At 44.5% G+C, this 26,645-nt stretch overlaps 1 protein-coding gene across 4 annotated transcripts in view; it reads left to right on the forward strand.

The window, feature by feature from the left end:
- The first annotated feature begins 1,306 nt into the window (after positions 1-1,306).
- Positions 1,307-26,645, forward strand: part of FGD3 (FYVE, RhoGEF and PH domain containing 3) — a 115,276-nt gene continuing 89,937 nt past the window's right edge. Inside the window, exon 1 of one of the 4 annotated variants that reach the window (XM_083795948.1) lies at positions 1,307-1,346. In XM_083795948.1, coding sequence (XP_083652074.1) covers positions 1,322-1,346 — 25 coding nt within the window. In that variant the 5' untranslated portion in view covers positions 1,307-1,321. Of the gene's footprint in view, positions 1,347-2,206; positions 2,532-8,628; positions 8,954-16,322; positions 16,342-26,645 lie in introns of those variants that run through there. The other 3 variants (XM_083795949.1, XM_083795952.1, XM_083795953.1) reach the window with 3 other exon arrangements.

Genomic DNA, 26,645 nt, shown 5'->3' on the forward strand with positions numbered 1-26,645 from the left:
TTGTAAACTCCCTCCAGAATTACTAATTGAATTCAACAGGTTCTGGTCAGAGATGCAAATTAAATACTGCCCGTGCCCAGACCATAAAAGTTGAGAGTACCTACAATGAAAAATGCTCTAATTGTCTGAAGGAAACAATGAAACCAAAATGTTGGATAGGATGGCGCAAGAAGCAGACGGAAATAAAACAATCATTTTATTAAAGAATGATGGTTATTTGCTGTAATGGTGCTATACCTAAATATATGCCTAAATTAAACACTTATTTGTCTTAGCTTTATGCATTATAGTAAGGACTTCATTTTGTTTAGAGCAAAGAACCCGGATAATTTCCAACAATTTTTAAGCCTGTTTTTGCTGCTGAGCATCAGTCCTATCTGATAACCATGTAACAGTAACTGGTAAGCTGTGATCTGCTCTGATGAAAGTACTTCAGAGAGGATCTGTCTCGTTGTCCTAAAGGACATGACTAATTTCATGTACAGGAAGGAGTTTAATCTCTGAAAGGGGTGGTTGTATGTTAAATTCATATATTAATGCTTTGAGGCTGGTCTTGAATGTTACAGATGTGATTTCAAAAGAAACATCATGAAATCCAGGCTGGCTCCTTACTGATAAATCTCCTACAGGCCTCCTTAGTCTGGTTTAATTGGACTTCATTCATGGATTTACTCTAGAACAGCTAGTATTTTTATTTGGGAATAATTAGTCCAAAGAAATCCATTTTATGAATTTCATTACAATAATGTTCTTCTGCTCCACCACAATATTAAAGTTACTCAAAACCATATTTCCATGATGGGGCCTACATCTTCGCTAGGTAGTTGTTTCAGGGAAAAGATAAGGAGCAAAGATTGATTATTGGGGAATAAAAAATAGACTAAAGCCTAATATAGTTAATTTCTGAATTTACTGTTTTGCATTTTTTTTCCTACGGGTAAATGCCTTTGGGAAGACAGTTTTCTCATTTTTGTTCTTTTGCAGATAGATTTTTTGATATGCGTTTTTAAGCTTAAATTGGTTGTTTTGCTTGGTATTATTCAGTCCTTGCAATGAGTGGTTGAAGATCTTACCTCTTAGAAAGCTGTCCTTTAAACATGTACCTCATCTGAAGACAGGGTTTTAGCGTGGCTGTAGTACACCCCCTGCAGAAAGGCCACTCTGACCACATGAGCGATGCTTCATCAGCACAGCATTAATGCCCCGTTGCCTGTGAAGGACAGCATCACCCTTCGGTTCCTGGCACATTCTTCTCCCTGACAAAGGCACAGAGCAGTGAGTCAGTCCTGGTCTGCCTTTTCAAGAAGCTCTGAAACATCTTATGGTTTGGTGTGGCTTTCTGGGAGGTGAGCAGCATTTGGTTGTCTGAGGGGACTGCACAACATGGCTCATATTCCCTTTGCTTTCCACCCAGGACATAAGGGAAAGGGCAGCAGTTTGGGGAGCCATCCATGGCCCTAGGACAAATGCTGTCAGCTTGGTCCTGCCACGTGCCCAATAGCTGCCCTCAGCAGCTGCACGAGGAGCTTTTGGCACTGATGGCAACAGCTGGTGTGGGAGCTGGGAGCCTTGTGAAGCTGAGGAGTGGCTGAGGGGATTGGGGTTATTTAGTCTGGAGGAGGCTCAGGGAGACCTTATTGCTCTCTACACCTCCCTGAAAGGAAGCTGTCGGGAGCTGGGGGTCGGCCTCTTCTTGCAGATACCCAGTGATAGGAGTAGAGGGAATGGTCTCAAGTTGCGCCAGGGGAGTCTCAGGTTGGAAATGAGGAGACATTTCTTCTCAGAAAGAGCAGTCAGGCATTGGGACGGGTTGCCCAGGGAGGTGGTGGCGTCCCTGTCCCTGAGGGTGTTCAAGGAAAGGTTGGATGTGGTACTTAGGGACATGGTTTGGTGGGTGACATTGGTGGTAGGGGGATGTTTGGACCAGATGATCTTGGAGGTCTTTTCCAACCTTAATGATTCCGTGATCCTATGACTCATTCCAAACAACTCGGCGGCAGGGCTTTGCCCTGGGCCGCTTCAAGATGGATACAACCCATCAAGCGGGGCAGCCCGCGCTCCCGGGCGGCAGCCGAGCCTCCGGGAGGCGGCCACCGCGCTCCTCTGAGGAGACCAGAGCTCGGCAGCGCCGTCCCCCGGCCCCGGGGCGCTCCCTTCCCCTCAGCCGCCGCCGGCCGGGCCGCGAGGGACGGGGCGGGGGACGGGGAGGCGTGAGGGGGGGGCTTCACCGCCCCGCCGCGGCCTGCATGCACGAAGCGCTAGGCCGGCTGGGCGATCCCCTCCCCGCCTGGGCCGGGCCGTACCGTGCTGTGCCGAGGCGGGCGGCGGGAGCCCCTCCCGCCTCCGCCGCCTTCGGGGGCGCCTCGTCCCGCTGGCGGCGCCTCATGGCGCGATGCAGCTGCAGTGGGAGGGAGAGGAAACCCACCCCCCTCGCCCGGCGGCCGCCTTTGTAACCGCGCAGCCCGGCCCGACTCGCAGCGGCTCGGGGAGCGCCGGAGCGCGGCGGCGGTGGGAGCAGATGGAGCCGGAGGGTAAGGCTGCGACCCCGGGCCGAGCCGAGCGGAGCCGGGCCGGGCCCCCCGCGGGGGAGCTCCGTGCGGGCTCCGCTCCGCGCCCGCCCGCTGAGTCCTCGGCGGGGCTCGGGCTGCCCAGGCCGGCGGGGCGGCGTGGAACTTCTTTCTTTCCCCTTCTCCCTCTCTTTTTTTTTTTTTTTCCTCCTCCTTCTCCAGCAGCACGCCTGTTCCCAGCTCAAACCCCTTCTCAGCGGGGTGAGACCCTGGCGGGAGGCCCCCAGGCTCCAGCCCGGGCCGGGAGCGCCGCCGCTGGGCTCCGTCCCCCTTTTTTGGGGTGCCCCGGGGGTGGGCGGCTGGCGGCAGGCCCCTCAGAGCCTCGTCCCTCGGCGGCTGACAATGCCCGGGGACTGCACGTTTGTGTAACTACAGTCCTGAGCTGTGCAAATATATTTTTAGGTCTTCTAAAACCACATAAAACCAGTTCTGTTAAACACTTATTTTGGTAAGGCTATTATTAACGGCACAGATCAAATTTGTTTCCTGCCAATCCATATTTAGGCACTCGTGAAATGCCAAGTTTTTTCTCCACTCTGTCCTTTTTAAATACCTTTTGGAGCTGTTAGTAGTTATAATGTAAACCACTTCTAGTTGCAAATTGGAAACCTCTGAGCCATAATGGTCTGTTGCATTTAGCTGGCTGTCTCTTGTAAGCTCTACATTCTCATGCAACAAAAAAGTCTAAAAAAACTTACGAGATTCATGTTTAGAAAATTGGCTGCATACATACATCGTAGCTGTTTTTTAAACCTCAGTACCTAAGTCACATTTTCCATTCCAAGCATTAAGAGTGGTTAAACTGTGTTAAAGGGATACATTCTACCTTGGTTCCCGTGCGAGCTTTAGGGAATTTTAGCACAAAGGAAAATGGCTCTACAATTTAACAGAATTGTAGGCTAACCGCTTCTTGCAGTGCCTGAAACGCAGCAGCACCAAGGAGTGAAAGGGACTATTGGCAATTGTTAATGGCCAGAATTGGGTTTGTTGTCCACACGGGGAAGCGTACAGAATGTAAATGGAATACATATGGTGACGAATACACTGATAAAAGTATTTTTTTATGTTCTTTAAGATGTATATTTGTACTAGTAAGCCAGCTTTCACGCCATTAGAAATTAGAATGCTTTACTTGTAGAGATGATATTCAAGCTAGCAGAACTGTGTTTATAAAGTCGAAATAAGCAAACTGGGTTTGTTCGTATGTCTCCTTAGCTTAATAAAGCTAGAGAAAAATGATAAAATAGAATTTAAATGAGCTCCTTCTTTTGAAGAAATAAATCCTTGTGTTTTAAAAATGTAGTTTCTCTTCTGCCCTACTTCTTGGGCAGGTAAAGGCTGGATCAACCCAAGAAAGATAACGGTGAGTTGCAGACCTGCTGAGATTTACCATCTGCCCTGGCTTCATAGCTATTCAGACAATCTGACTCCTGGCATCTCCTGGGCTACTCGGGTACTTCAGTACGTTAAGTTTGGAGACGGTCCTCCTGCATGGATTTGAGCCTGCAGGAGGTGACCAGGGATGCCTGTGTTAGCAGCCTCTCTCCGTGAGTTACAGAAGGAGCCTAGGCTCCCAAGTTAGCCACTGGTAGGTAGGTGCTCTAAATACTCCACCGTATGCACGAATATGCAGCTTTGTTGGCTGTGGTTGTCTTCAGTGAGAGTTATTTCTGTTTGCCAAGTTACAGCACCTAGAGCGTGGTGATCTTACTCACATCTGTAGATGCTAACCTTGCTCCTGGGACTTTGATCGAATGTGTCCTGCTCACATCATTCCTGAAGGGGGCTGGAAGTGGAGTACCCTTCAGTGCAGCTCCTAGCATTTAAATGTATGTTTAGAACACTCGCTGAAAATGAATCTAGGACCCTGTTCCCAGAGGAACTCTGTCTTTTTATAGATATGTAAGATAGGAGATCCTTAAGGCATCTTCCACAGAGATGAGAAAGAAAGATAGGGAATGGTAGTAGGCTACCCTTTCCTTAAGGAAATCCAGCGTGGTCTAGCAGTGCCACAGGAACTACTGACCTGGAAAACTCTTGTGGATGCCCCCTGTACCACATCACTTGAGGCAATAATGTGCAGAGTTTGGGACTTGAAAGCTTATTAGGTCTTGAAGTGACTCAGAGATGGAGGAAAGGATGTTCATACCAGTGAAAATGATGAAATCAACAGAGAGCAATGAAAATCCTTGTGGCTTCTTGTGTGGGATGAGCTTCTGTAACATTTTCAAAAAGGAGGAAGAGTGTCTGAGGCCAGTAGCAATGGGAGCAGGTTGCTGAGACACTGGGGCTCCGGGAGAAAAGGCATGGGAAGTCAGAATCCAAGGTGATGATTTTTCCCTTGTGCATTCTTTGCATCGTGATATTTTCAAGATGGGCTCTGACTTTTTTCCCCCCTAAGCAACCCTAGATTTTCATGCTGCAAGCTCAATGATTAAGTTGTTAGGTGTTTGTTTTGGAGGAAGCCTTGCTCTCAAGCAAGCTGCATGGGATGGTGTGGTTTGGGGACTGTTGCCCTCTGAAAGCCTATCTAAAATTTGTGAGTTTTCCACTCGTTTTCAGCGACTAACGTCCTTAAGGCTGTCTTTAGGAGCAGCTTTGTCCTGCATGAACCATTGAACGGGTTTGATGGGCACTGGGTGAACGTTCTTGTTCCTGGCTGAGGTTGATCTGCTTCTACCACCCGTGTTCAATGATAATCAATGTACTGCTTTCAGATTGTTTGTACCTACTTTTGTTTTAGGTGTCTGGTTAAGTTTATCGGACTCCAGTCACACTGATGCAAGTGGTCCTCCTTTGGTTAGTGTGCCCGAGTAGTCCGTGTGAGATCTGAGAGGACAGCGAGTGTTGATGTAACCATGATGTGATTAATACTTTGTTTCCTCTCTGACTGTAAACTGGTTCCTACTAAAGCAGCTGTAAACTTTTACAATGCGTTTGAATAAGATTCGTTTGCTTCTCCAAGCTGTTTGGTAAACAATTTCAATATTTTTCTTTTATTAAATACTGAAAACTCGATTTAAAACTATTTAAAAGAGGTGGCGGGTAAAAAATAAGTAAGAAATACTTCCAGTTCCCGGGGCTGAATACAGATATTGTATTGGGGCTTTGAGCTGTTGGCTATGTGAACTTGTTGGAGTGGAATAAATAGTGTTGCAGATTAAAAGTAATAATAACTACTGCGGTATTTGTTTTTGTTGGCATTATCAAATTTTAATGTGAAAATGAATGTTTCACTTGAGAGACTCTGGTTTACAATCATCGCATCATGATGAATATTGATACTATTCGCAAATATCTTTCCTTTTCCAAATCCTCCGAACTAGCTGAAAGCTCCCTTGAAGTAAAAACTCAACGTCATGTATTTTTCAGACGTGGGAACAAAGGTAGAGAATTTGAGATAGTTCGCTTGATCTCAGGCTAAGGAACAAGTGAGGGAGGAGGGAGGCTGCGAGGGAGGTGTTTGAGCTCCTCAGCTGGTTCCTTCTGCGGGGGGCAGCCGTCGAGCCACGCTGCCTGCTCACCACTAGCTCTCAGAAGAAAACTCAGATTTTCGTGCCCCCCTGCCCATCCCGGCGGTAAGCACTGTGTCTGGTTGCCCCCAGCCTCCAGGCACAGCACCTCGGACCCCCACCGTGAAAATCCACCATGAAATTGGGGATGGATGTCTGCAGATCGGCGTTGCGTTCTCTGGAGCGTACAGTAATGGGCAGGCAGTCACGGCAAGAAACTCCGGCTGGTTTGGAGGTTATGAGTAGTGAAATTTGAGAAGGCCGTTGTTGGTGTAACAATCGTGGAGGTACACGGGGAAGTGCTTGCAGGGGAACTTTTTCCCCCTCCCTCCTGTTCCCCCTCCTGTTCCCCAGCCATCTCCTAAAAGAGAGGTTTAGTATCACCATATTTGCATTTTGCTTGCTGCAGTGTCTTAAAACTTTACGAGTCTTTGCGTTTTCTTTCTCAGTAAGTGGTTCTGCACTTTATCTGTACTTGGTATCATTAGGAGTTTCTGGTACTGAGGTTCTGCGTGTTTGCTGTATCGCAATGCCGGGGACGCTGTACCAGCCAGCACGGAGGAGAAATGGTAATGAATGTCCTCCCCTGCAGCACTAGATGGAGAGACAGGCTGATGCTCATCTCCATTCCTGCACTGACACGGGCGTTGCTTTTTCTGGCAACAGTCACTGTGCGCTTCTATGAGAAATACCCGGGGTGTGCTGCTGTGACCCGGCTTCTCAGTAATGGCATTATTTACAGCACGTTGCCTCTGTGGTCCCTGACCACTACCTCTCCAAGCACTTTTCTTCCTGCTTTTTCTTCTCGTGTCACTGACTTCTGTTGCTATTTTGGTCTTTGTGCAAAATGTAAGAGTTTATTGGTGTTACCAACTTCCTTGTTCTCGGGGCTGCGCTTAGTTATTTCGCCGGGCTGAAGACCTTGGTATGGGACAGCGAGCTGGTGATGGAGCGAGTGGGCTGGGACAACTGGGCAGGAAGGCTGGGAGAGGAGGAGTTTTATAAAGGATAACCTCAGTCGTTTTGTCCAGGATTCCCTTTGTGGCCCTTAGGGTGCTCCCAGAGGTGGTTTCGTGAACTCAGCACCTCCAGAAGCTCCGTTAACAGAGCCCAGGTACCTGCCTTGGGGCCAGACTGCCTGCATACCCCTTCAGGGTCTCTTTCACGAGTATCTCTCTGTATGTTCAGATTGCTTTTCCCTCATGTTTTGCTTGCCATGACACGGGCTGGGAAGTCGCGGTTTGTTGTCACATGGCATCCCTGGGAGGCTGGTCAGCCCTTCCTGGGTCCCACCCCGCAGTTGTGCTGGGCAGTAATAGCCTAGGGAAGGAGCTTTTTTTGCTTTGAAGAAATCTGTCAAGCACTGAGACAGCTTTTGTGTCTTTTAAAGATGCTGGTGACTTTCTTGAGTGCTCAGAGTTGTTAAAAGCAAGAATAGCCATTTCTAAGTTTTCAAATTGCACAGGCTCACACAGTACACTTAAATGCCAGAAGTATTGATTTCTGCTCTGAAATGAGCTCTTGACATTGAGTAAGAAGCTGTCATCGGGCAGTGAATGAAATAATGTACGATTCATGGTCTTCAAATCTGTTATTAGTAGTAGGAAAAGGCATTTCCTTGTATGACAGAATCCCGAAGGCGTTAACAGAGAGGGATGGAGCAGACCACAGGAAACGGCTGCTAGAGGCAAGGAACTGTTAAAACATTTCAGGCCCTTGTGGATTTCAGTGTGGACAAAAATAGTTATATGATTGAAATTATATGTTAAAGTGCTGCAGCTTTGCTTTTTGAAATATAATTCTCCAGTTCTTGAATTTCTTTGGAGATTGATTTAATCCATTTTAGAAAGTCTTTGGCTTAATGAAGATTCAGGTAGAGAATATTTTTATGCTAGGCTGAATGCATGAATCTTACGTTATATTTGCTGGTTTTCTCTCTTGAAGCACTTTGAGTATTCTGTGGCTGAAATACACAGAGCCACAGCTTTCAGTGTAGCTGCCTCCGCTGCTACTTTATGGTACTTATTGATCTGGTTAATTAATGTGTAAGGCTAAAACCTGGGGACTTTGGACTCTGGTTAGACGTCAGCCTATTACTGGAAACCCAACCTACATCCTTCGGACGGAGCGTTTGGGTTCAGTTTGTACATGTAGCGTGCACATCTTTACACATCGCACTGGCAATCTATACGGGGAGTTTTGGAGGCTACCAGCATTCATATTAAAAAATCTGATTTCCAAAAGTCCAAAGAGCCTGGTAGTCCCAGTATTTTTTTGGAAGGCGGGGAAACATCTAAATATCCCTTGGATGTCAGAGGTTTCTCCTGTTTATTTTAGATTTCTGAAAAGCAGGCAGGTGTCTAACTATAATGAAGGAATTTAACACTGGGCCCTAGTTTTTCTAAACTCTTGGCCCCTCCTTATTCTTTCTTTTTGAGCTTGCAGGCTCTGAGCAGAAATTCTCTCTTGGTAACGTAACCCTAAGCAAATATTTACATTCATGAGATTCTTGCTACTTCAGCAATCGTTTTGGACCTTGAGGTTGGAACAGGGTGAAAGTTACTGTACCAAACACCAGGGCTGGGAAGGGCGAGGGGAAGGGAGGCCTGGAGGGGCTGCCAGATGTGGATTTACCATGTTTGGGAAGAATCACCTGTGCAATGTGCTTCAGTTGTCGCTCCACAAACACTGCTGTGCTCCCAGATAAGTTCTGCAGAGATACGATGTTACCTGCCACTCTCCCCGTGCGTATCTGAAGGGTGCTCACGATGTGAATTTCACCCACATCTTCACAATGATGAAGAAAAACGTTTGTGTTAAACTGAAGTGAACGGAGGGGAAGGGAAGTCTGAAGTGGAAAGGAAGGAAAAGGTGGTAAGTAAAATGCAAAAAACATGGAAAGACGCTGAAATTTTGAAGAAAGTGTGTTTGAAATTAACCTATGGATTCATAGGTATCATACCTTCAGAGGTAAAAGAAAGATGGTCCAGGGAACAGAACAATAAGAACTGGATGAATAAGCGAAATGAGGAATTATTTATGGTTTTTGTCCATTGTTACATCCTCCTAAAACAATGATGGAAGTGCCGCCAGACCTCTGCCTCCTATGTTTTTGTTTTCTGGCTGCTGTTGGTGTCCCGCAGTGCACCCTGTGCCGAGGAGCACGGGGATGATGCTTCTTGGACAGTGAGATAGTGGCTGGGCAGGACCCGTGCAGCCAGCTCACCAAGTCCAGCTCTTTCAGGTTTTAGGCACGGGTGCTGAGTGCTGATTTGCTACAGACTTACTCAGAGTATAAATTCCTTCAAAACTTTTCGACCTCGCTTGGCGCTGGCCAGCTCTTACCTGTCGTCCTCCACCGGGCGTGAAAGCACGAAGGCAGCACAAACCACGCATTGTGTTCCCTGGTGAATTTGACAGAAGTGGGATTGTGCCCCTGCAGTCAGGTTTTTGCTGGTGGTTGACATGGCTCTGCCCAGATCTCCCGGAGCCATGGCTGAATCCACAATAACTCGTACTGATTAAAGGTCTAGCCCCCAGGCTGCAGCAGCATATAGCTACATGTTGGAACGGTTATTCTTTGCATTGAAGTAGCATATATGGTTTTGCTATTTAAATTTTTCCCCTTTTTTCCTGTTTGTTGAATATCTGCAAAGCCCTGGGTTGGGGGTGGATGAATTTGCCCAGAGGAAAATCTCAGCTTTCCAATTTCCTGTTGGAGCCAGGTGTGCCACCTCCGTGCACCGCTCGCACTGGCTGCGGGAGTTGTTCGCTTGGGCTGAGGTTTCCCATGGAGAAACAAACAGTGCTGCCTGCTGAGCCCTTCTGTATCTGTTTTACTAATCGCTATTGAAATTCTTACAGCCAGCTTCTGACTTGTAAAAATACAGAGTCAAATACGGAAGGTGGGGGGGGACAACAGCTCCCCATTATTAGGCAGGGCAGAAATTAATTTCTTAAATGTATTTTCAGCTTGGCCAAATATGTGTCTTGCCTTGCCATTCCTAGTGTATTAATGAAGCTGCAAGTGTACACAGGTGACCAGCCAGGGGAGAGTAAGGTTTCCTCAGAATAAAAAAGTAAAAAATAAAGCCTGCCTCATCCATACTTTCTGGAATTGCTGGAATTGGGTAGTTGGTCTTAGTTAGGCTGCTTGATTTTGATGGTTGTGCAGTCAGAAAAGTTCCTTCACTTAGGATGTGGAACAGATGCTATTCCTATTCACTTGAAAGACAAGACACCAAGACACTTTTTTTTGCATTTGTTTCTCAGACCATGCAAATCCAATAAACGAACTGATGTGTTGCTGGTTGTTGGTTTAGTCTGGGGTTTGAGCTCTGCCAGTGGCCACAGCCACTGTATTGGACACAAGAAAACCTGTAGCTAGCAGCTGGGGCTGTAGCAGGCACCAAGAGATGGTTTTGTTTTTTTCTTTCTCCGTCTAGTCCGCACTCCTAATTATTTAAAGATTGAACTGTGTCTTAAAGCAGGAGGGTTCATCAACTCCCCAAACTCTTGGCCTCCACTGAAATAGGAAACCTTTTATAGTTGCTAACAGATTTAGGATTGCTAGTATGTATTTAATAAACAAATAAACAAACAACAACAAAAAGAGGAAAAAAAAGTACCTCTGGTAATACCAATGGAAATGCATTTCTAGCTGTTGAGTACTGCTGCCTGACTCCTCCACCCGTGGGGAATGGGTTCCACTGTTGGTGTTTTCAGGACATAGAAACAGAAAAACAACTTGCTGCTTCAGTTTCTGGTTTAGCTCTGATTTGTTAGTTATTCTGATTCTACTTGCAAAGCAAACATAGACAGAGTGGTGCAGGCATTGTATTCTGACGGTAAATGCAAGGAGGTGGGGAGTGTGCAGCCGTGCTGGTGTGTGCCCAGGCAAATTCTTGCCTTTTGAATCCAAACTGACTCTCCCAGTGCAGTAAGAAATGTGTAGGTAAGTCACCTCCTTCCCTGGATGAAACTCAAACCCCATTGTTTTTCTCTGAGCTTTCCCGGTTGCCTCTTTGTCCCGCTCCAGGACAACCAAGGAACCCCAGTATGCCACTGCGGAGCAATGTCAGCCTCCCACTTGCTTTTTCCATTTCCCGCTGTTGTTGCTCTCTCACCTTTCCTGTCATCTCATGCTCCTGTGATGCCTTAGGCCTTCAGGATATTCCTCCTGAAATCTCTTTCCAAGATGTATTTATGTCACAACATCTTCTAGGCTGACAGTATGTGTTAAAAATTAATCAAAACCGAGCTGTTACAGCTATGGGCTAACCTAGCATTGAGCTTCAGAGCCTTCTGGCAGCCAGATAGCACATGTGCACATCTGTGCTTGCAGCCTTCGGAGACTTTGGGCTTAGATCCAACTAAGGTGGATCATGTGCATGCAGTCTTGTTAGCTGCTTAATCGTGCTGCTGTTTCCCGTTTTTTTTTTTTTTTTTTTCTTCCCAGAATTTAAGCTCCTCTGTCTTGCAATGGAAAAAAACAACCTTATGTATTAAATCAGACTTGTGAGCGTGTAGGCTCTGGGTGTAGCATGCAGAGTTCTGGGTGTGGTGATACGATAAGCAACAAAGCCCGATCATCCTTGTCATTCCATAGAACTGCACATCATATGTGGGGTCCCTCGGGGCCTTGCTGAGGAAGCGCTCACATTGAAAACTGATTTTGACTTCAAGTAGTGGGGGAAAAACGATGAAGCCTCATCTAATACGCATATAATTAGTAAACAGATGTTTCATATTGATCTAACTTTTGAAATGCATTAAAGATTTCTAAACATCATGTGTCTTACTTTTAAAAGTACTGCATAGTCGTCATTTGTACTGAAAGCCTTAAAATACTGTTTGTGGAATATAATTAAAGTTGTTTTTTAATGATGATTAGGATTTTCAGAAACAGCACAATTATACAAGGGTAGCAGTTCAAATATAACTCGATTCTGTAACTTCCATTTTGGTTTAAGACTTGAAAATCTAATGGTGGGAAAAGTTGTTTTTTTTTTTTTCTTTTTATCTTTTTATTTTAAAGCTGGTGATCCTGACTGCAGTGGTGTCCCCTTTCTGAAAAGGTATATGGCAGACCTTAAAATCAAAATCATTTTTCAGTCTGGCATAATAATATGAAAGATTGTCATTTACTTCGTTTGGAAGTGCGGTATGCCGAGTGCTCTATTTCTCTGTTTTTCAGCAACTTTGGTGTTAAAAGACTGTGCCTGAAGGAATTTTACATTTTTGCCCTTGATGCTTTGCTGCCAGATATTGAGGGGAGGTCACATGTGAAGGGATTAACAGAGGACGGAGCAAGATAAAGCCTTGTCTGAGCAGGCAGTACTTTTCATGGGTATTGATTCTTCTGGGATGTCTTTTAATGGCAGTGGATAAGTAGTACAGGTCTAGAGTTGATCAGACGTATTGCATGCCTTTAAAGAAAGAGAATGTCTGACAGACACTTACAGGAAAGGGAACCTTGACTGGAAATATTGGTGGTGCTGTTCAATGTACTGTTAGGTTTATATGCAGAGTTGTGCTTAAGATGCTGCTGCTTTGTATGTTTTTGGCTTGTGCTACGGTTGGGTAATAGACTCACGGAAATGTGGATAGCGAGTGAACGTAATTTCTGCTGCTTATTATGTCTGGAATAAAAAATGTAATAAGATTTTTCTTCATTAAGATTGTATGTAGCAAGTAGGTTTGGTTTTCTGTGTTAAGAATGTGCAGAAACTGGGTGTAGGTTGTAACGTTAGATTATGTTTTCTTGTTTTGGCTCTGTTTTTTTTTTAGTTGGAGTTTTCAGTGATGAAGAAGTGCTGCCATGTCTTTAGCCAACACTTAAATTGACTCTGAATTTGTCCCCATCCCCTGCACCCATCTGGGCTCTTCAAAATGGTACACAGGTCTTGATTCTTCATTTGAACTTGCTGGTGTTGATGCTGGGATTAAACTGCAGCATCTGATTTTTTTTTTTCTCCTTTTAAAACCTGGTAAATGTAGTTTTAAGAGCTCCATGCTGGATCTCACAACAGCAGGATTTGAGCTAGATTGTTTAAACAAAAAAAAAACAACAAAAACTGGAAGTCTGCAATTTTTCTGTGTTGTTGTTTTTACAATTATTTAACGGCAGTCATGATAAAGTTTGATTTATGTAGGGTTTGTAGCATAGACTTTGCTGTGGATTTCTACAAGCAGAATTTTAGAGGGCTTAGAAGTGTTTGTAGGAGTTAGATAATGGTGGTATTTGGTGCTGTGCCCTGGCTGAAATATGCAGCGTGTGAAGTAAAGATACTGAGATATCTGGTCTCCTACTTGGGGCTGGACTGAATGGGACAGCAGTGCTGCTCGCCTTTCAGGTGCACCCATTAAATCTGTTCTCCGTGTAGCCCAAATGTAAGGGCTAAAATCAAGGTAAATACTTTTTCAGGTTTTGTTGACTATTGAAATAAATCTCATGTATTTCTATGAATGTACTTACTTGCAGCGCGATCCCTTCTTGAGAACCATCGTGAGTATGATTTCCTTCCCACTGAGGATGTTTCTGTCAGTACTGACAACTGTGCTCTAAATATTTGGTGAAACCCAGCAGATTCATGCTCCATCAGGCAAACCCGTTTCCAAATCCATTCGAGGCATGGTAACTTGTACAGAATGTTAATGCAAACACTTTTAGTTTCTTCCTTCCTTCAACTTCTGTCAAGCTGCTGATGTAAAAATAACTATTTCTGTTTAAATTTGAACGTTTTGTTTTGCTCGTCTCCAGATTTAGGAGCTCCTCCTAAAGCTCTCTTCTGCAAAGTGAGCTTGTAGGTGGTCAGGACCTGGCTGTTCGGGGCTGCATGTGCGGATTCAGCTGACGTATGGCCAGGGTAGCTGAGGGTCTGCTGCCTGTGAAGGCAGCAGTGTCTTTGTTATGAGTACTGGCTTTGGGGGTATATTAACTTTGTTATGAGTACTGGGTTTGGAGGGTTGTTTATCAGTGTCTTGTCAGGAAAAAAAGATTCTTCAGAGTTCGTGGGGATTCAGTATATTCCCTTGTGATTACGTCCAGTTTTGCAAGAATATTGGTATTTATGTTGCTGAAGTCTGGGTCGTAAGTGTGCACAGAGATCTGTAACAGCTGCGTAAAGAACCAAGCTCAGAGATCCTTGCAAGTCATGTCACAAGTTTTCTCTCTGTGTCCAGATGTTGCTTAATCGTTAAATTATTTTAAAATTGTTTGAGGATATAGATAGTAAACTAATGTCATATTTAACATCTAGGGTGCCCAACAGTTAATTACTTTCTTTAACATATCAATATTATTAGATAAAAGCCGTGCTATTCTAAGCTGTTTTTCTGCTATCTTTTCCACTCTCTAATTACAAGCTTGATATGGATTTTATCATCTAGGTGGCATGATAGACTTTGGTCAATAACAGCAGGAAATGACAGGGACAAGCTCTCACTCTGTGCTACACCCTCTGTTCCACTGTGAAAATAAATGTAGGAACAAACCCTTTTCTCTTTCAGTTTTTTTTTTCCCTCCCCCTCTTTGTCAGATGGGTGAGAGTTCATTGCAATGGAAATCAGTTCAAGAGGCTCCACTTAGAGGTCTCCCTGTGAAGGACATAATAGATCTAGGAAAAACTAGATTTCTTTGAACTTGGGAGATTTTGTTTTATATGAAACTGTAGGAGATGGGGAAAACCGCAGCAGTCAAAGGTATCTGTCATTCTGGTGAATGTACAATGGTATATAATCAGTGGCTTAGGGGGATATATATATATATGCTTTAAGGGTAGTGGGAAAAGTAACTTGCTGGATCCTGAAGAATAGGAAGATTTGGGTTCTGTAAAGTAGAGGAGCTTTACAATGACTGTATTAAATGGGAAACACTCCCAAGTGCTGGCTCCCTGCACCAGGTCTCGGGGTCTCGCTGGGAGTCCAAGTGGTAGCAGAGGTTGTCTTCACATCATGTGACTGCTCGTCAGTGCTAGCAGAAGAAAAGCATTTTCTGCTGCATTTCTGCTGCAGATCACCAGTGCTTCACTGGTGTTGCAGGAAGCTCCTAATTGTTAATGTTGTTAGGAATGCTTTTTTTCTTCTTCCCTCCCTTCCCTCTTACATTGCGAGCCTGAGTTACTACTGTGCTGGCAGATAGCGTACTTGGCACCGACAGTAAAGGCAACACTAGAAAGATTTGTATTTAAGGAATCTGTAAGATGTATGTCAGAAGGTTTCTTTAGCTGGGAGCTGGTGCTTGGTGGAGTTTCGTCTGTTTGTACTGAATAAACTGGCGTTTGAGTCCTCAGAAGACCACAGATCTCTTCTGCTGGAAAAAGTGGGTGTTGTAGGAAACTCTAGATATAGCCATGCTAATTCTCGTAAATCTCTCAGCTTCTTTCCATGCCCCTAAACATAGGGTTTGCAATCCCTAATGGGGTATGAAGACACCGCATTGAAGTGGCTTTACTTGGCAGTGGATTAAGACATTCTGGGGCCTTGAGCCGTAACACAACTTGGTTCTGGCACCGTCACTGCACTGCAGTTCTTGGCAGAGGGCTCCTCTTATCATATAAGTGGAGTTAGGAGCTTTTTATCCTGCTAGGACTAATAGCAACACCATATCTTCACCTCAGAGCAGCAGGGGCACATATGCATGGGACAGCACACTAAGTATTACCTGTCCCCCCCCCTTTTTTTTTTTTGAAAAGAACTGTTTTATCCTTTGTAGTTACCTAAGTATTTATGGGTTCCACCCAAAACAGTTGGGTTTGGGTTGATGAGGTTACTGAGGGGTAAGATGCTGCTCATGTGACTATTGTTTCAGCTTTTTCTGCCGTTAGGCAACCTACATTTTGCATTTAATCACTTTACAGTTTTTGATCAGGAGAGCTAGAAGCTTGCCCTGTCTTAAGTACTGACTTACACTGTATAATTTAAACAAGTGAAGCTTTAGATGTTAGTATACAGGACTTGCACTTTAATCTGACTGTGGATCAGCCACCTTTGAATTGAGCCTTGAGGTAATGCTTTTTGGTCTTTTTCAGCTCAGTTGGACTTCTGACAGCTATTGAGAAAGCTGGAGAAGAGGATTGGCTTTGTTTCCTCTGATCTGTTGAAGCTTTTTGTCTCTTACCTCATCTGGGGCAGTTGAGGACTTTATTTGGAGTCAGGCGGGGGAAAGGATTTGAACTGACTGGAAAACACTGCTGGACTTGGGGGGCTCCCTTTTAAGGCTGCCCAGCAGCTGAGGTTGGATCTAGGTCAGCTTGTTACAGGTAAGACAGCTCTTTGCGTGAAGAACAGGGTCTGTTAATGTTCTGGATAACCTCTAAGGTTTTAACTTGATGTAGAAGTTTGCTTTCCTTCCCGTAGCCTGGGTCATGTTCATAAATGTTGTTGTGGTTGGGTTCCCTGTGTGGCCGTGCTGGGGGAAGACTGGGGGAGGCACTGAGTTTAAATCAGACAAAGAGTCTGTGGGGTATTTTTGTTCCAGGTGTTAGGAGCGGGGAGCAGTTCCAGCTGGTCATGTCCTTGTCATCATTGTCACTATATGTATGCATTCTTAGTTTTGAATGTTTTTAATGTAATGCAGCCTGACAGAGGTGGGTCTGTGGAACGACACAGGTGCTGAGGACACTGCACCTGCCCTGTGAGTGTCTGAAGGGCTTTCACATTCGGTCAGCATGAGGTGGGCCTGGTGGACCCAGTGCCTGTCAGCTGCTGTTGTATCCTTGGAGCTCTCCTCAAACACCTCTTCAGGTTTCATCTCCTCAGGAGGAGCTCAGCTTGCGTGCCCCGAGCCTGACGGAGCCACAAACCAAGTTGCATAGGGTGAGCCCGTCTGGGAGACGCCTCGCAGGAGCTCTGGGCCAGGGCCGCGGCATGGATGGCGGCACCTCACTGTCAGCCCTCTGTGGCAGGGTGAGGTGGTTGGGCCAAGTGGCGAGGCTCAAACTGAGTCTTAGCTGGGGTTCTCTGCCCAGGTCTGTGAAAAGAGTGGCAGAGGGTGGGTAGATTCTGTATCCAAAATATATGTACCTGTGGGGACAAAATGAAGTAGTGGGCCTTCTGCGCTGCTGAAGGCATAGGGGTGTGAGGTGGACTGCAGTCAGCAGAGTGGTGTGGGCTGGCTTTAGTCTCTCGTGCAAGATGCTCTTGTCAGTGCTCATCACACTGACCTCTTGTTGATATGTGAACTTGACTGAGTCGAGCTCCGGCAGCCCTTGACAAGCGAGCCCCTGTTGAGGAGGCTGTTTGGCCGGCCCCGATAGCACAGTGGTCTCTAACAGCTCACAGCAGCTTTAGTGCCTTCAGTAGCCCCAGGAGCTCCCACATCAAATAATGTTGTTTGAAAGGCCCCGTGAAAATGCTGCTGATTTTTTTACTTTGTGACTTGATTAACACTTTTCCTAAAAACTGGAATGTTTCATAAAGGTGTCTGCCCAGGGATTGCTTATCAAGTTTGCGGCTTATACAACGATAATGTTTTCAAAATCCAAGTCTTTATTGCATTCGTATTGGGGCAGGAGGGAAGAAGTTGCTGTTAGAGTTGAAGTGTTAACTGTGTGACCGAAGTTAATCTTTTGGTGGTGATCCTGGCAAAGGCTATTGTGTTTTGTTTGTTTGTTTTCCCTTTAGCTTCATTAGCAGTTTGTTGTAGTCTCTCTTCTCTTTTTCACTCTCTTACCCATACTTCCCTTTGCTGCTGAGAAAGGAGATGTGTATATGTATATTTTAATCCTGATGTCAAAGGGAGTTAACTCTGGTTTAGATAGAAGATACCAAAATGTGTTGAAAAGCCACAAAAAGAAATAGGAAGTTTTGCTTCGAGTTAAGTATTTGCTCTTTTATTAGAGCATTGCAGCCCGCTTGTTGGTCTTGATTACGGCATCTGAATTCTTTACCCCCTCCCCCATGAGGGGAAACAGTTTTGGGATATCACTGATGGCCACTTCACCTTTAAAGCTCCAGCCTCACATACTTACTTACACATCTCAGATTACATTAAAAAAAAAAAAAAAGGAAATGTAATTCGACTAATTTTTTTCCTCTCTTTGCTAGAGACAGCCAGCACCTTACAGGCTCAGGAAAAAGAACACTTCCACATTTATTTATACATCTGATGTTTTTGTTTTAAATAGTGTGCAAGGTTACTTTAACCTTATTCATGATGGGTGAATGCTTTTTAGTAGGTTTCTAGGTTGTAGGTAACTGAAGTTTCCTGAATTTCATCCAGGTAAGTCAGTGAAGTACCTAGACATGTTGTGAGAGTCTTACAGCTGTTCTGGTTGTAAACACCTGCACATGGTAGAGGTTTGTACTTCTATTATTTGCATCCCTGAGGTTGTAGGTAAATGTTATCTCCTCTTCATTAGTTTATATTTAATCCCTCTAAAATATGCTCTAAATTAAGGTTACTTTTAGTGCAGTTCTGTGTCAATCCACCAGATGACACTTGGTGCTTAAAGATGAAAAGAAGATGGATGGTCTTGTATTAAGAATGCTCTAGTCCTTAATTGATTTAAGAAAAAGAATCAGGACATTTTATTTCCAGAATATTTTCTTGGAACTTGTAAAATCTTCAGTGTGAGTATCAAAAATGCTTATATGCTATAGTTGTGCTTTTCCTGGTGGATGTAAGAAAAGGAGATTGAGGGGAGATTTTTTTTTTTTAATGAAGGCTTTGAATAAAATTAAGTGCAGAAGATAAAAAATCATAATCACCTTCTGATGAACTGATATGAAAAACAGTATTCATGTTGAATGTGTGGTTGATAGGAGCAAAGACAGACACTGTAGGTTGTGATTTTGTGGTGTTCAGCTCATCAGAAGAGGAGTGCTTTTGTGATCCTGGTCTGTGTGTAGGTTTTACCACAATACTGACGGTAATTACAAGTATGTAAAAGGTTCAGGACAGCACTGTCAGTGCGACACCTTCCTGAAAGCATACCTGTCAGTGCTGTGATGGGAAACTAGGGACGGGTTGTTCTGTTTTATGCCTGTGTGGAGGTGAGCTCATTGCTCAGCAATCGTGTGATAAACCTGAGGATCAAAGTCCACATACATCTCCTGCATGCTCTTTTTGTGTGTATAGAAGACAGTAGGCTAATGAGCCAGAAAACTGGGCTGTAGCAACATTTGGTTTCTAAGTAAATAAAACAATGTGGTGTAAAGAGTTTTTGGTGATGGTTTTTGTAAATGCATGATTTTATATGAAGCAATCCCCCTTCTGCCAAAGAACTTGTTTTGTTGTAGATTTTTGCTCTCTTCATGTATTTTTGTTTACCCTTTGGTGAACACTACTCAAATGTTGTGCCTAATCAATAGGATCAATTACACCATGGTTTTGAAAGTAACATGCCTCACTGGTGTTTTAAATCCAAGTTTTGAAGATCAGTGTTTTATTGATAATACCTTTCAAATAATAACATTTAGGTAGCTAGCACATGAACTATGTTTCTTTTCCTAATGGAAAACATTAATCTGTGGTTGTGCCTTACCTGTTTTCCAAGGTAACTTATTTGTGTTTCCTTTTTTTATTTGCTAACCACTTGTTTGTGATTTCTCAGCAAGGTGTCTGCTCTGAGGCCCTCTGTCTCGGGAAGCACTTAGCTTCACATGACCATGACCTGGTGTGGTGGTTCAAGGGACTTTTTTCTCCAAGACACTTGACATTCTTGTTCCTCTTCTTTTATGGCCGTTTGTGCTGATTGAAGGAGCCCCAGTGGCCCCTTGTGTGCAAAAACAGGGACATTTTCTTTGACACACGGGGGTGTGTTTAAGTACACTCCTCGTGTTGATGCCAGTATTTGGTAATTGTACTGGATCATTGACGAGAAATTAGCCATTTCCTGATGCTTTTTTTTTTTTTTTTTTTGCTAGTTAGAAAATACCAGTTGATGATAGCTGATGCAATTCCTTTGAAACCCTTAGGAGATAAACACTGGGAATCCAAGGTGCAGCTGAGCCGGACTATGCTGGGAGCCCCTGAGCAGACGCGCCCAGCAGAGCGGGCACCGGAGCAGCACCTGGCACAGCTTCACTGCAGGGACATTGAGATTGCAGACAGCAGGGAGTGCTTGTGGTCCTGAGCAACCAGTGCCTTGTTGTGCTCCTTGAAATTGCCATTTCTAACACGTGGTTGTAAAGTCTGAAGAACATAGGGTTTTCTGGGGAAATGTTGAAGTCTGAAATTCAGTGGTTTTTTTTTTTTAGTTTTTATTAAAAACAAATAAAATCTGATAAACCTTGCCTACCTCGTCAATTTTAATTTCATATGACTTATTACTCTGTCTCTGGACAACTAGGAGAGGGCAAAAAAGCTGCAGTACATGAGAAGCAAAGGGGAATGATACTTTTTGCTGAAGATCTGGGAATCATCTGCTTAGCAGATGTTTAAAGTAAGTCTTGCGTAAATTCTGCTTATAGATGTGTGTGAGCGTAGCTCATGGATTTATGTACAGTCTTGATGTAATGATTGAGTTCCTCTGAAAAAATCCACGACCAGTTAGTGACATTGCAGTATATATGTTGGCAAGTCCACCTGTGTTTGAAATCTGTCTCAGCATTAATCTTGGGAAAATCGATGGGTCGTTTTCATTAGGGGACTCTTGCTCAGGAATTCAGTTCAATCTGCATAGTTGGAAAGATTGTGTTGCTTGTCTGTTCACTACTGCTAATTTTAAGGAGCTGCAGATTGATGCTACGTGGCCCACCCAGTAGGTTTCCACTGCTTTTTTTTTTTTTCCTAAGTTGCAGAGAATGCAGAAAAAACTTGGTAGAATGCCCTTGGATATTGACCTAGCACTGTGATAGGTTTCTTCCTCATTTATTGTAGGAAAAGAAGGAGAAAAAAAGGGAGGTAGAGAAGACAGGACAAAAATAGAAGGTTGTAGTGAACGCTAGCCAAACAATCTGGCTAAACGCTCATGCTAAAATCCTGCAGGTAGGATGTGAAGCAGTGCGGTTACACGTGGAGCTGGAGGCTCCTTCCACAATGGAGAAAATGAGCAATGGTTTGTTTATGATTGCAGGATTCAAGGTAACTTTTCCAAGGCTACAATTCTCCTTTCTTCAGGTGATATAGGTTGGCTTTAGCCCAAGCAGAAGTTTGTATGTTGCCTTGTTCGGTCCAAGGGGTAGTTGACTGGACTGTCAGGGTCCCCCTGTTCAGATGAGGGGCAGACAGGCTTAAACACAGCTTGGAAAGCTCCTAAATGCCAGGAAGGACAAATATTAAGGCTTGTGTTTGGAACATAGGCAAAGCTGAATTTAATAATTGTTACCCTTTGTAATTTAAATTTCAGTTTCCCTTTGTCTTTTATCCTATGCACAGATTAAAAACACATCTCGCGTCTCTGCCCCTTTCACTTCCTTCACCCCGATACCTGGGCAGTATATTAAAATAGAGGAATTCTGTGTCTAAGCTCTACAAAGCTCAACTGGCATGAAATAGTTTACAGGACATTTGCAGTATTCCCTGCTGCCCTCCCCCTTCCCTCTCCATCTGTTAGCCAATCCTTTGTTTTTCACTTTTGCTCTTTTTTATTCTCTTGTACTGCTTATGGTCAACCCTTTGTTACTCTTTTCGTCAGTTTTGTCTCAAAAGAACGTAAAACAATTATACAGAAAACATAAAGCACTAATTCTAAGACTTAAGCCTAACTTATAAACTGTGCTCAAATGAGGTTTGAAATCAGGTGGTGGGAGTTTATGCATCCCTAATTAGAAGCAAAACTAAGCGAGCATGACAAATGTATTGATGATAAACCTCAGCCCTGATTAAACATCTGTTGAAGCTCAACTTAGTAAATTACAGCAGATTATTGCTGCCTGAGATGCAGATACTGGGGGCTTCTGGAGCTCTGGAGGGGTTGCATCGCCCTGCCTTTGTGGGAGCAGCAACAGCAGTCCTCTGCACAAGGCTCGCTGCAAGAGCAAAGAAAGTCCTTTGTCCTTTTTAAAATCAAGCCAGATTTTTACTTTAAAGTGAACCAGAACCTTTTCAAGGTGTACTACTGAAGGCGTAAAACTTCTTTTTCTTTTTGATTAAAGAGAATCTCAGCCGATCCTGAAGGCAGCCAGAAGGCTGTAAATTTCCTGGGGCAACAAAATAGTTAGCTTAGATGAACTTGAGCTTACTTGTGCAGAAAATCATGTTTTACAGGTTGGAGAAGAGTGCAGCAGGACAGCAGTCACAAAGTGGTTCAGTGAAACTCTGGATTATAACTGTTGCAAATAACCCCGGGGCATGGGTAATTTGTTAGACTCCACGGCGTACACGTTTTCTCACTGTGGGAAACCTGGGTATTTCTTGAATAGGTGTTTTGCCTCTCTCTCTGCTTCACTTGTGCCCTACTTTTTTCAGTCCAATAGGTCCAAGTTGCTTTGTGTCTTGTTTTGCAGCCGGTACAGTAGTTTTCCACCTTTTCCACACAGGCATCCTCTCTTTCACATCCACTTAGCAGTATGGAAAGATATTTCCTCGAGAAAATAGGTTTTTCCAGCCAAGAATGCGTTGCCAAATGTTTGTCTAAAGCATGTCATTAGTATGGACGAAACAAATGATAACCAGCCCAAATCCAAACCTCTTGGCAGCAAGCTGGAACAAAGAACTCTTTTGACTCTCTTGTGCCAGACATTTAAACCCATGCAAGAGCCCGTGCTTAGAAGAAAAACATTGAAAATAGAAGCCCTGGGTGCCATAAAATAGGCAAGTTGCTGCAAGACAAGAGGGCCTGGTAACTATTCCTCGAGCCAGGATGTAGTTTCATGGCTATTTGAAAAAAGTACGAGAACAAAAGTAAATCCTCCTGCAAGTACTGGGCTTGTTCTGGGTCCAAGGCATCTCAGGCTGGTCTCTGGTGGTGCAGCAGTGCCCCTCCGAACAGCTCGGCCTCCTGTAAGGCGGCTGCAAAGCAGCAGCTGGCAAAAATCAGCGAACTCAGTCTGTTGGTTTGTGTTTCCTTTGTCTGGTTCTCCTAAGCAAAAACCTGCTAAATCTCAGCTGGGAGGTGATTGAATTTCAGTAATTGATACACTATTCCATGTCAATAGGAGTGTTGCTTCATAAAGTGCTCTGGGGTTTTTGGGGAAAATGTCTTTTGTATAAAGCTTGTCATTAAGCCTGATTAATTACGATTGAACACATTCCAGAATCCAGGATGAAGGCTGTAGAAACTGCAGACTTGTGCTGATCACAGTTTTACAGATCTTTGTGTGAGCAGTGATTTTTGGTTGATATAACACAGAAACCAATGGGAATGCCCAGGTTGGTTGTTTGGTTTTGTTTTTTCCTTTGTATCAGTACAGCTTTAACTTCTGCCTTGGTTTAACAAGATGTGCTGGTTTGCTATGCCAGGCAAGTGTGCTGCTGTGTGTTCCTGGCAGGGAAACCGGGTCATTTGTACCTCTTAAGCCTGGTAGAGAAATGAGCAATTGAGTGAATTGTAGCCTTTTTCTTTACAGTAAAGGAAAAAGTGAAGGAGGAAAACAAAAAAAGACTTTTGCTTTGTATCATGTGGAAGTGTACACACGTACAGATAATTGCAAAAAGCCCTGAATGCAGGAGCTTCTGTCATAAATCAGGAGCAGTAGTCCAGACTAAAATTGTTAATATAATCACAGTCCTTTTGTTGCTGTGCAACTTTCCACAGTGCAATTTGTCTAGCACCAGTTCTGCAGTCCCAGGATCGATATGGAAGCAGAGTGAAGGCGGGAGGCGCGCGGCTCCAGCTGGGTGTTTCACAGAAGAAAGCAGCGTCACATTCAGGCTGCCCCAGCGGGAGGTGTGAAAAACGCGGCCTGACGCCCAGGGGGACACTGCTGCTGTGGGGCTCGCTCGCCTCCGCTTCGCCAGCGTGGGGTTACCCGGCCCTGCAGCCGCTCCTCGGGGCTGCCCAGCACTCCCACTGCTTTGGCCAAGGCTGCGGGATTCTTGGCTGGTGCTTGAGCATGAGAATTGGTCTCTCTTTGGAACATCACATTTACATAGGCATTCTTATAAAAAAAGTATATAAAAGTTTCTGTTTTGTGTAACGTTACTTTGATAGAAGTCTGTGTATGAGCCTGGCTGCCTCTTTCCAGGTGTATGTGGGTACCTTTAAAATCAATTCTAAATAGAGTTGTGATGGTAAAGCCAACACTCCTACTTGTGAAGGACAAGACCCTTGAAACATCACGACTTGCAGGGGCAGCTGGGACTCACTGCTGTGGTGTAGCACGAAGGGGAAGCAAGTGCTTTGAAAGACTTGAAGTTTCGCTTGGAAGCTCTCATTTAGATCTTTTAAGGAGCAATTTCTTTGCAAATACACTTATTCTTCAGTACAAATGTATCTGTATGGCAGAATACTGTGGTCTCTTTACTTCTTCTTGCATGCCATGCCATTCTGGCACTAAGTGCTTTGCATGGTGTCTGCTGTCCGTGTGCTCCTTGGTGTTTTTTTCCTGCAGGACTGCATATTCTGTTTCCATTGGAGCGTGACTAATGCACGGGTTTGATTTGTGCAGCACTAGTGATGTTCTGCCAGTGCTTTAGCAGGGGATTCCCACAAGAATTTCCCTGCGTCCCGTGTGCCAGCGAGGAGCCTCAAAGATGCGTGCGCTTCATTCATTTCCTCTGGGGGTGGGCAGATGGCGGCCCCCGCTCCCGATGCCTCCGGACGCCGCTGTCGGCCCATAGCCGCTGCCGGAGGGGAGGCAGCCCCATCGCGGGGCCGGGTGGCCTACCGCTGGCCAGGAGCCCCTGCTCGAGCACTGCGCCTGCTGTGAAACCTTGGCAACGCTGGTCGGTCTCTCTCTTTTTTTTTTTTCCCTTTCATTTTCAAGCATTCTCTGTTTGGACTGTGAACAAAGGCTGTTTTTAGTAAGTATTTGTGCAGCGCCTAGCTCGCTGGGCTCTGCTTTCCTTTGGGATTGTTAGGTGCTTTTGTAGGAATAATAAAATTAAAACTGGACGCTGGTCAAACAAGCTGCTATCAAAGTGCTCGCACCGAGAGCAAGGGCTGGTGCTCCACGTCCTGGGTCCGTGCAAAGCTGGAGGTAGTCCTGGCTTCTGAAGAACCTAGGGACTCTGCATTAGCACTGGCGATGGCTTACCTACACCATGCGTATGTGCATCTGCACCTAAAGGCAGAGATGCTTTCCCTCGGCTCCCCTTCCCTTCCGTGCCCTCCCCAGAGCTCAGGCACCCTTCCCCTATGTGCTGCCTCTCAGAGGTGAGTCCCAGCTGCATCCAGCTCAGAGGGAGGTCGGGGACACCTTCTCCCTGCTTGTCGCTGGGCTTTTGCTTTTATGTTCGTGCAGGGAGGATGAAGTGAGATCCTGCAGGACTCCTTGGCAGGAGCAAAGGAGCTTTAGAGCATGCGGCCTCTCATGGAGGTGTTCCCTTGCAGTTTGCTCCGTGAGCTGTTTTGGGAAAGATCCTTAGACTAAGTGCCCCACTGCTTACTTGACAAAACAAGTGGAAGTGTTGAGTCTTCACTGCTCGACTTTCTTTGTAATAGCAGGAGGATGTCAGAGCTTCACACCTGAGCAATGACAGCGTGCTGCTCTCCTGCACTGTCTGCTATGGAAGCAGTGTGTGGTTTTGGAAGAAAATTGTTTGCTGACATATTGTTTGTGAATAACTATTCGTTCCTATTCGTCCTAAAAAGTTGATGCACAAAATTAATTGCAAAAAATTACTGTAACAGCAGCAAACTACCTCTTTGTAGGTTCCTAGTTATTAAAGGGAATGATTGTCAAGGTACCTAGACAATTCTCACATGGGTGTGTGTGCCTATAAATTAAAATATATATATAAAATTAACAAAGACTTGGCCTGGCTCATGCTCTTGCTAAAGCCATTCAGCGTTATGCACCATTCAAAGTATACAACAGCATTTCCCTCTGCACAAAGGCTATCTTTGTTTTTTTTTGTGTGAAGTCACGGTCTATTTAAAACTCTGTGTTTTAATAACGAGTTTCACTGGAAACTGGAGGAAATGAGTCCATGGGTTTTTGTCCTGATAAACCCAAATTGGAAATTGCAAAGTCAACTGTGGATAAATATGTGTGTCATACTTGATTGTTTCTTCTTTCCAGTTTTGTTCCTCTTTTCTAAATGCTTTAGAAGTAGCTATGAAGCTCACGTGATTTCATACAAGTTTGGGAGTTCATGAAAGTGCTACTGACTTTTAAAGTACATGCTGGTTAAGTGAATGAAAGGAGAGTGGAAAAGGTGCTTCACACCTTTCATATTTTTCTGATATGTTTTATTTAATTGAACTTCCAGGGACCCCACCATGCTTCTACCCTTTCCCCACTTCTCAGGGGCTCTGCTTTTGGCTCTCTGCTGACACTCCGGGGTGGTGTTTGTAGAGCAGAGCCTTCAGAGGACGTGCAGCCCTAGGTCTGAGCCCTATAATAAGGGTGTCCGGCTTCAGGTAGTCATCAGCACTGCCTTGAAGTACAGCTTGGGACTAGCTGTTTGTGCAACGAAATCTAAGTTATCGGATATGTGTTATAAAATGGATGCATCAAAGATTTTATAAAGACCCATTCATCAAGCTTAATAGCGGAATATATATATATATATTTA

The sequence above is a fragment of the Anser anser genome (genome assembly GCF_964211835.1).
Source record: "Anser anser genome assembly, chromosome: 12".
NCBI lineage: Eukaryota > Metazoa > Chordata > Aves > Anseriformes > Anatidae > Anser > Anser anser.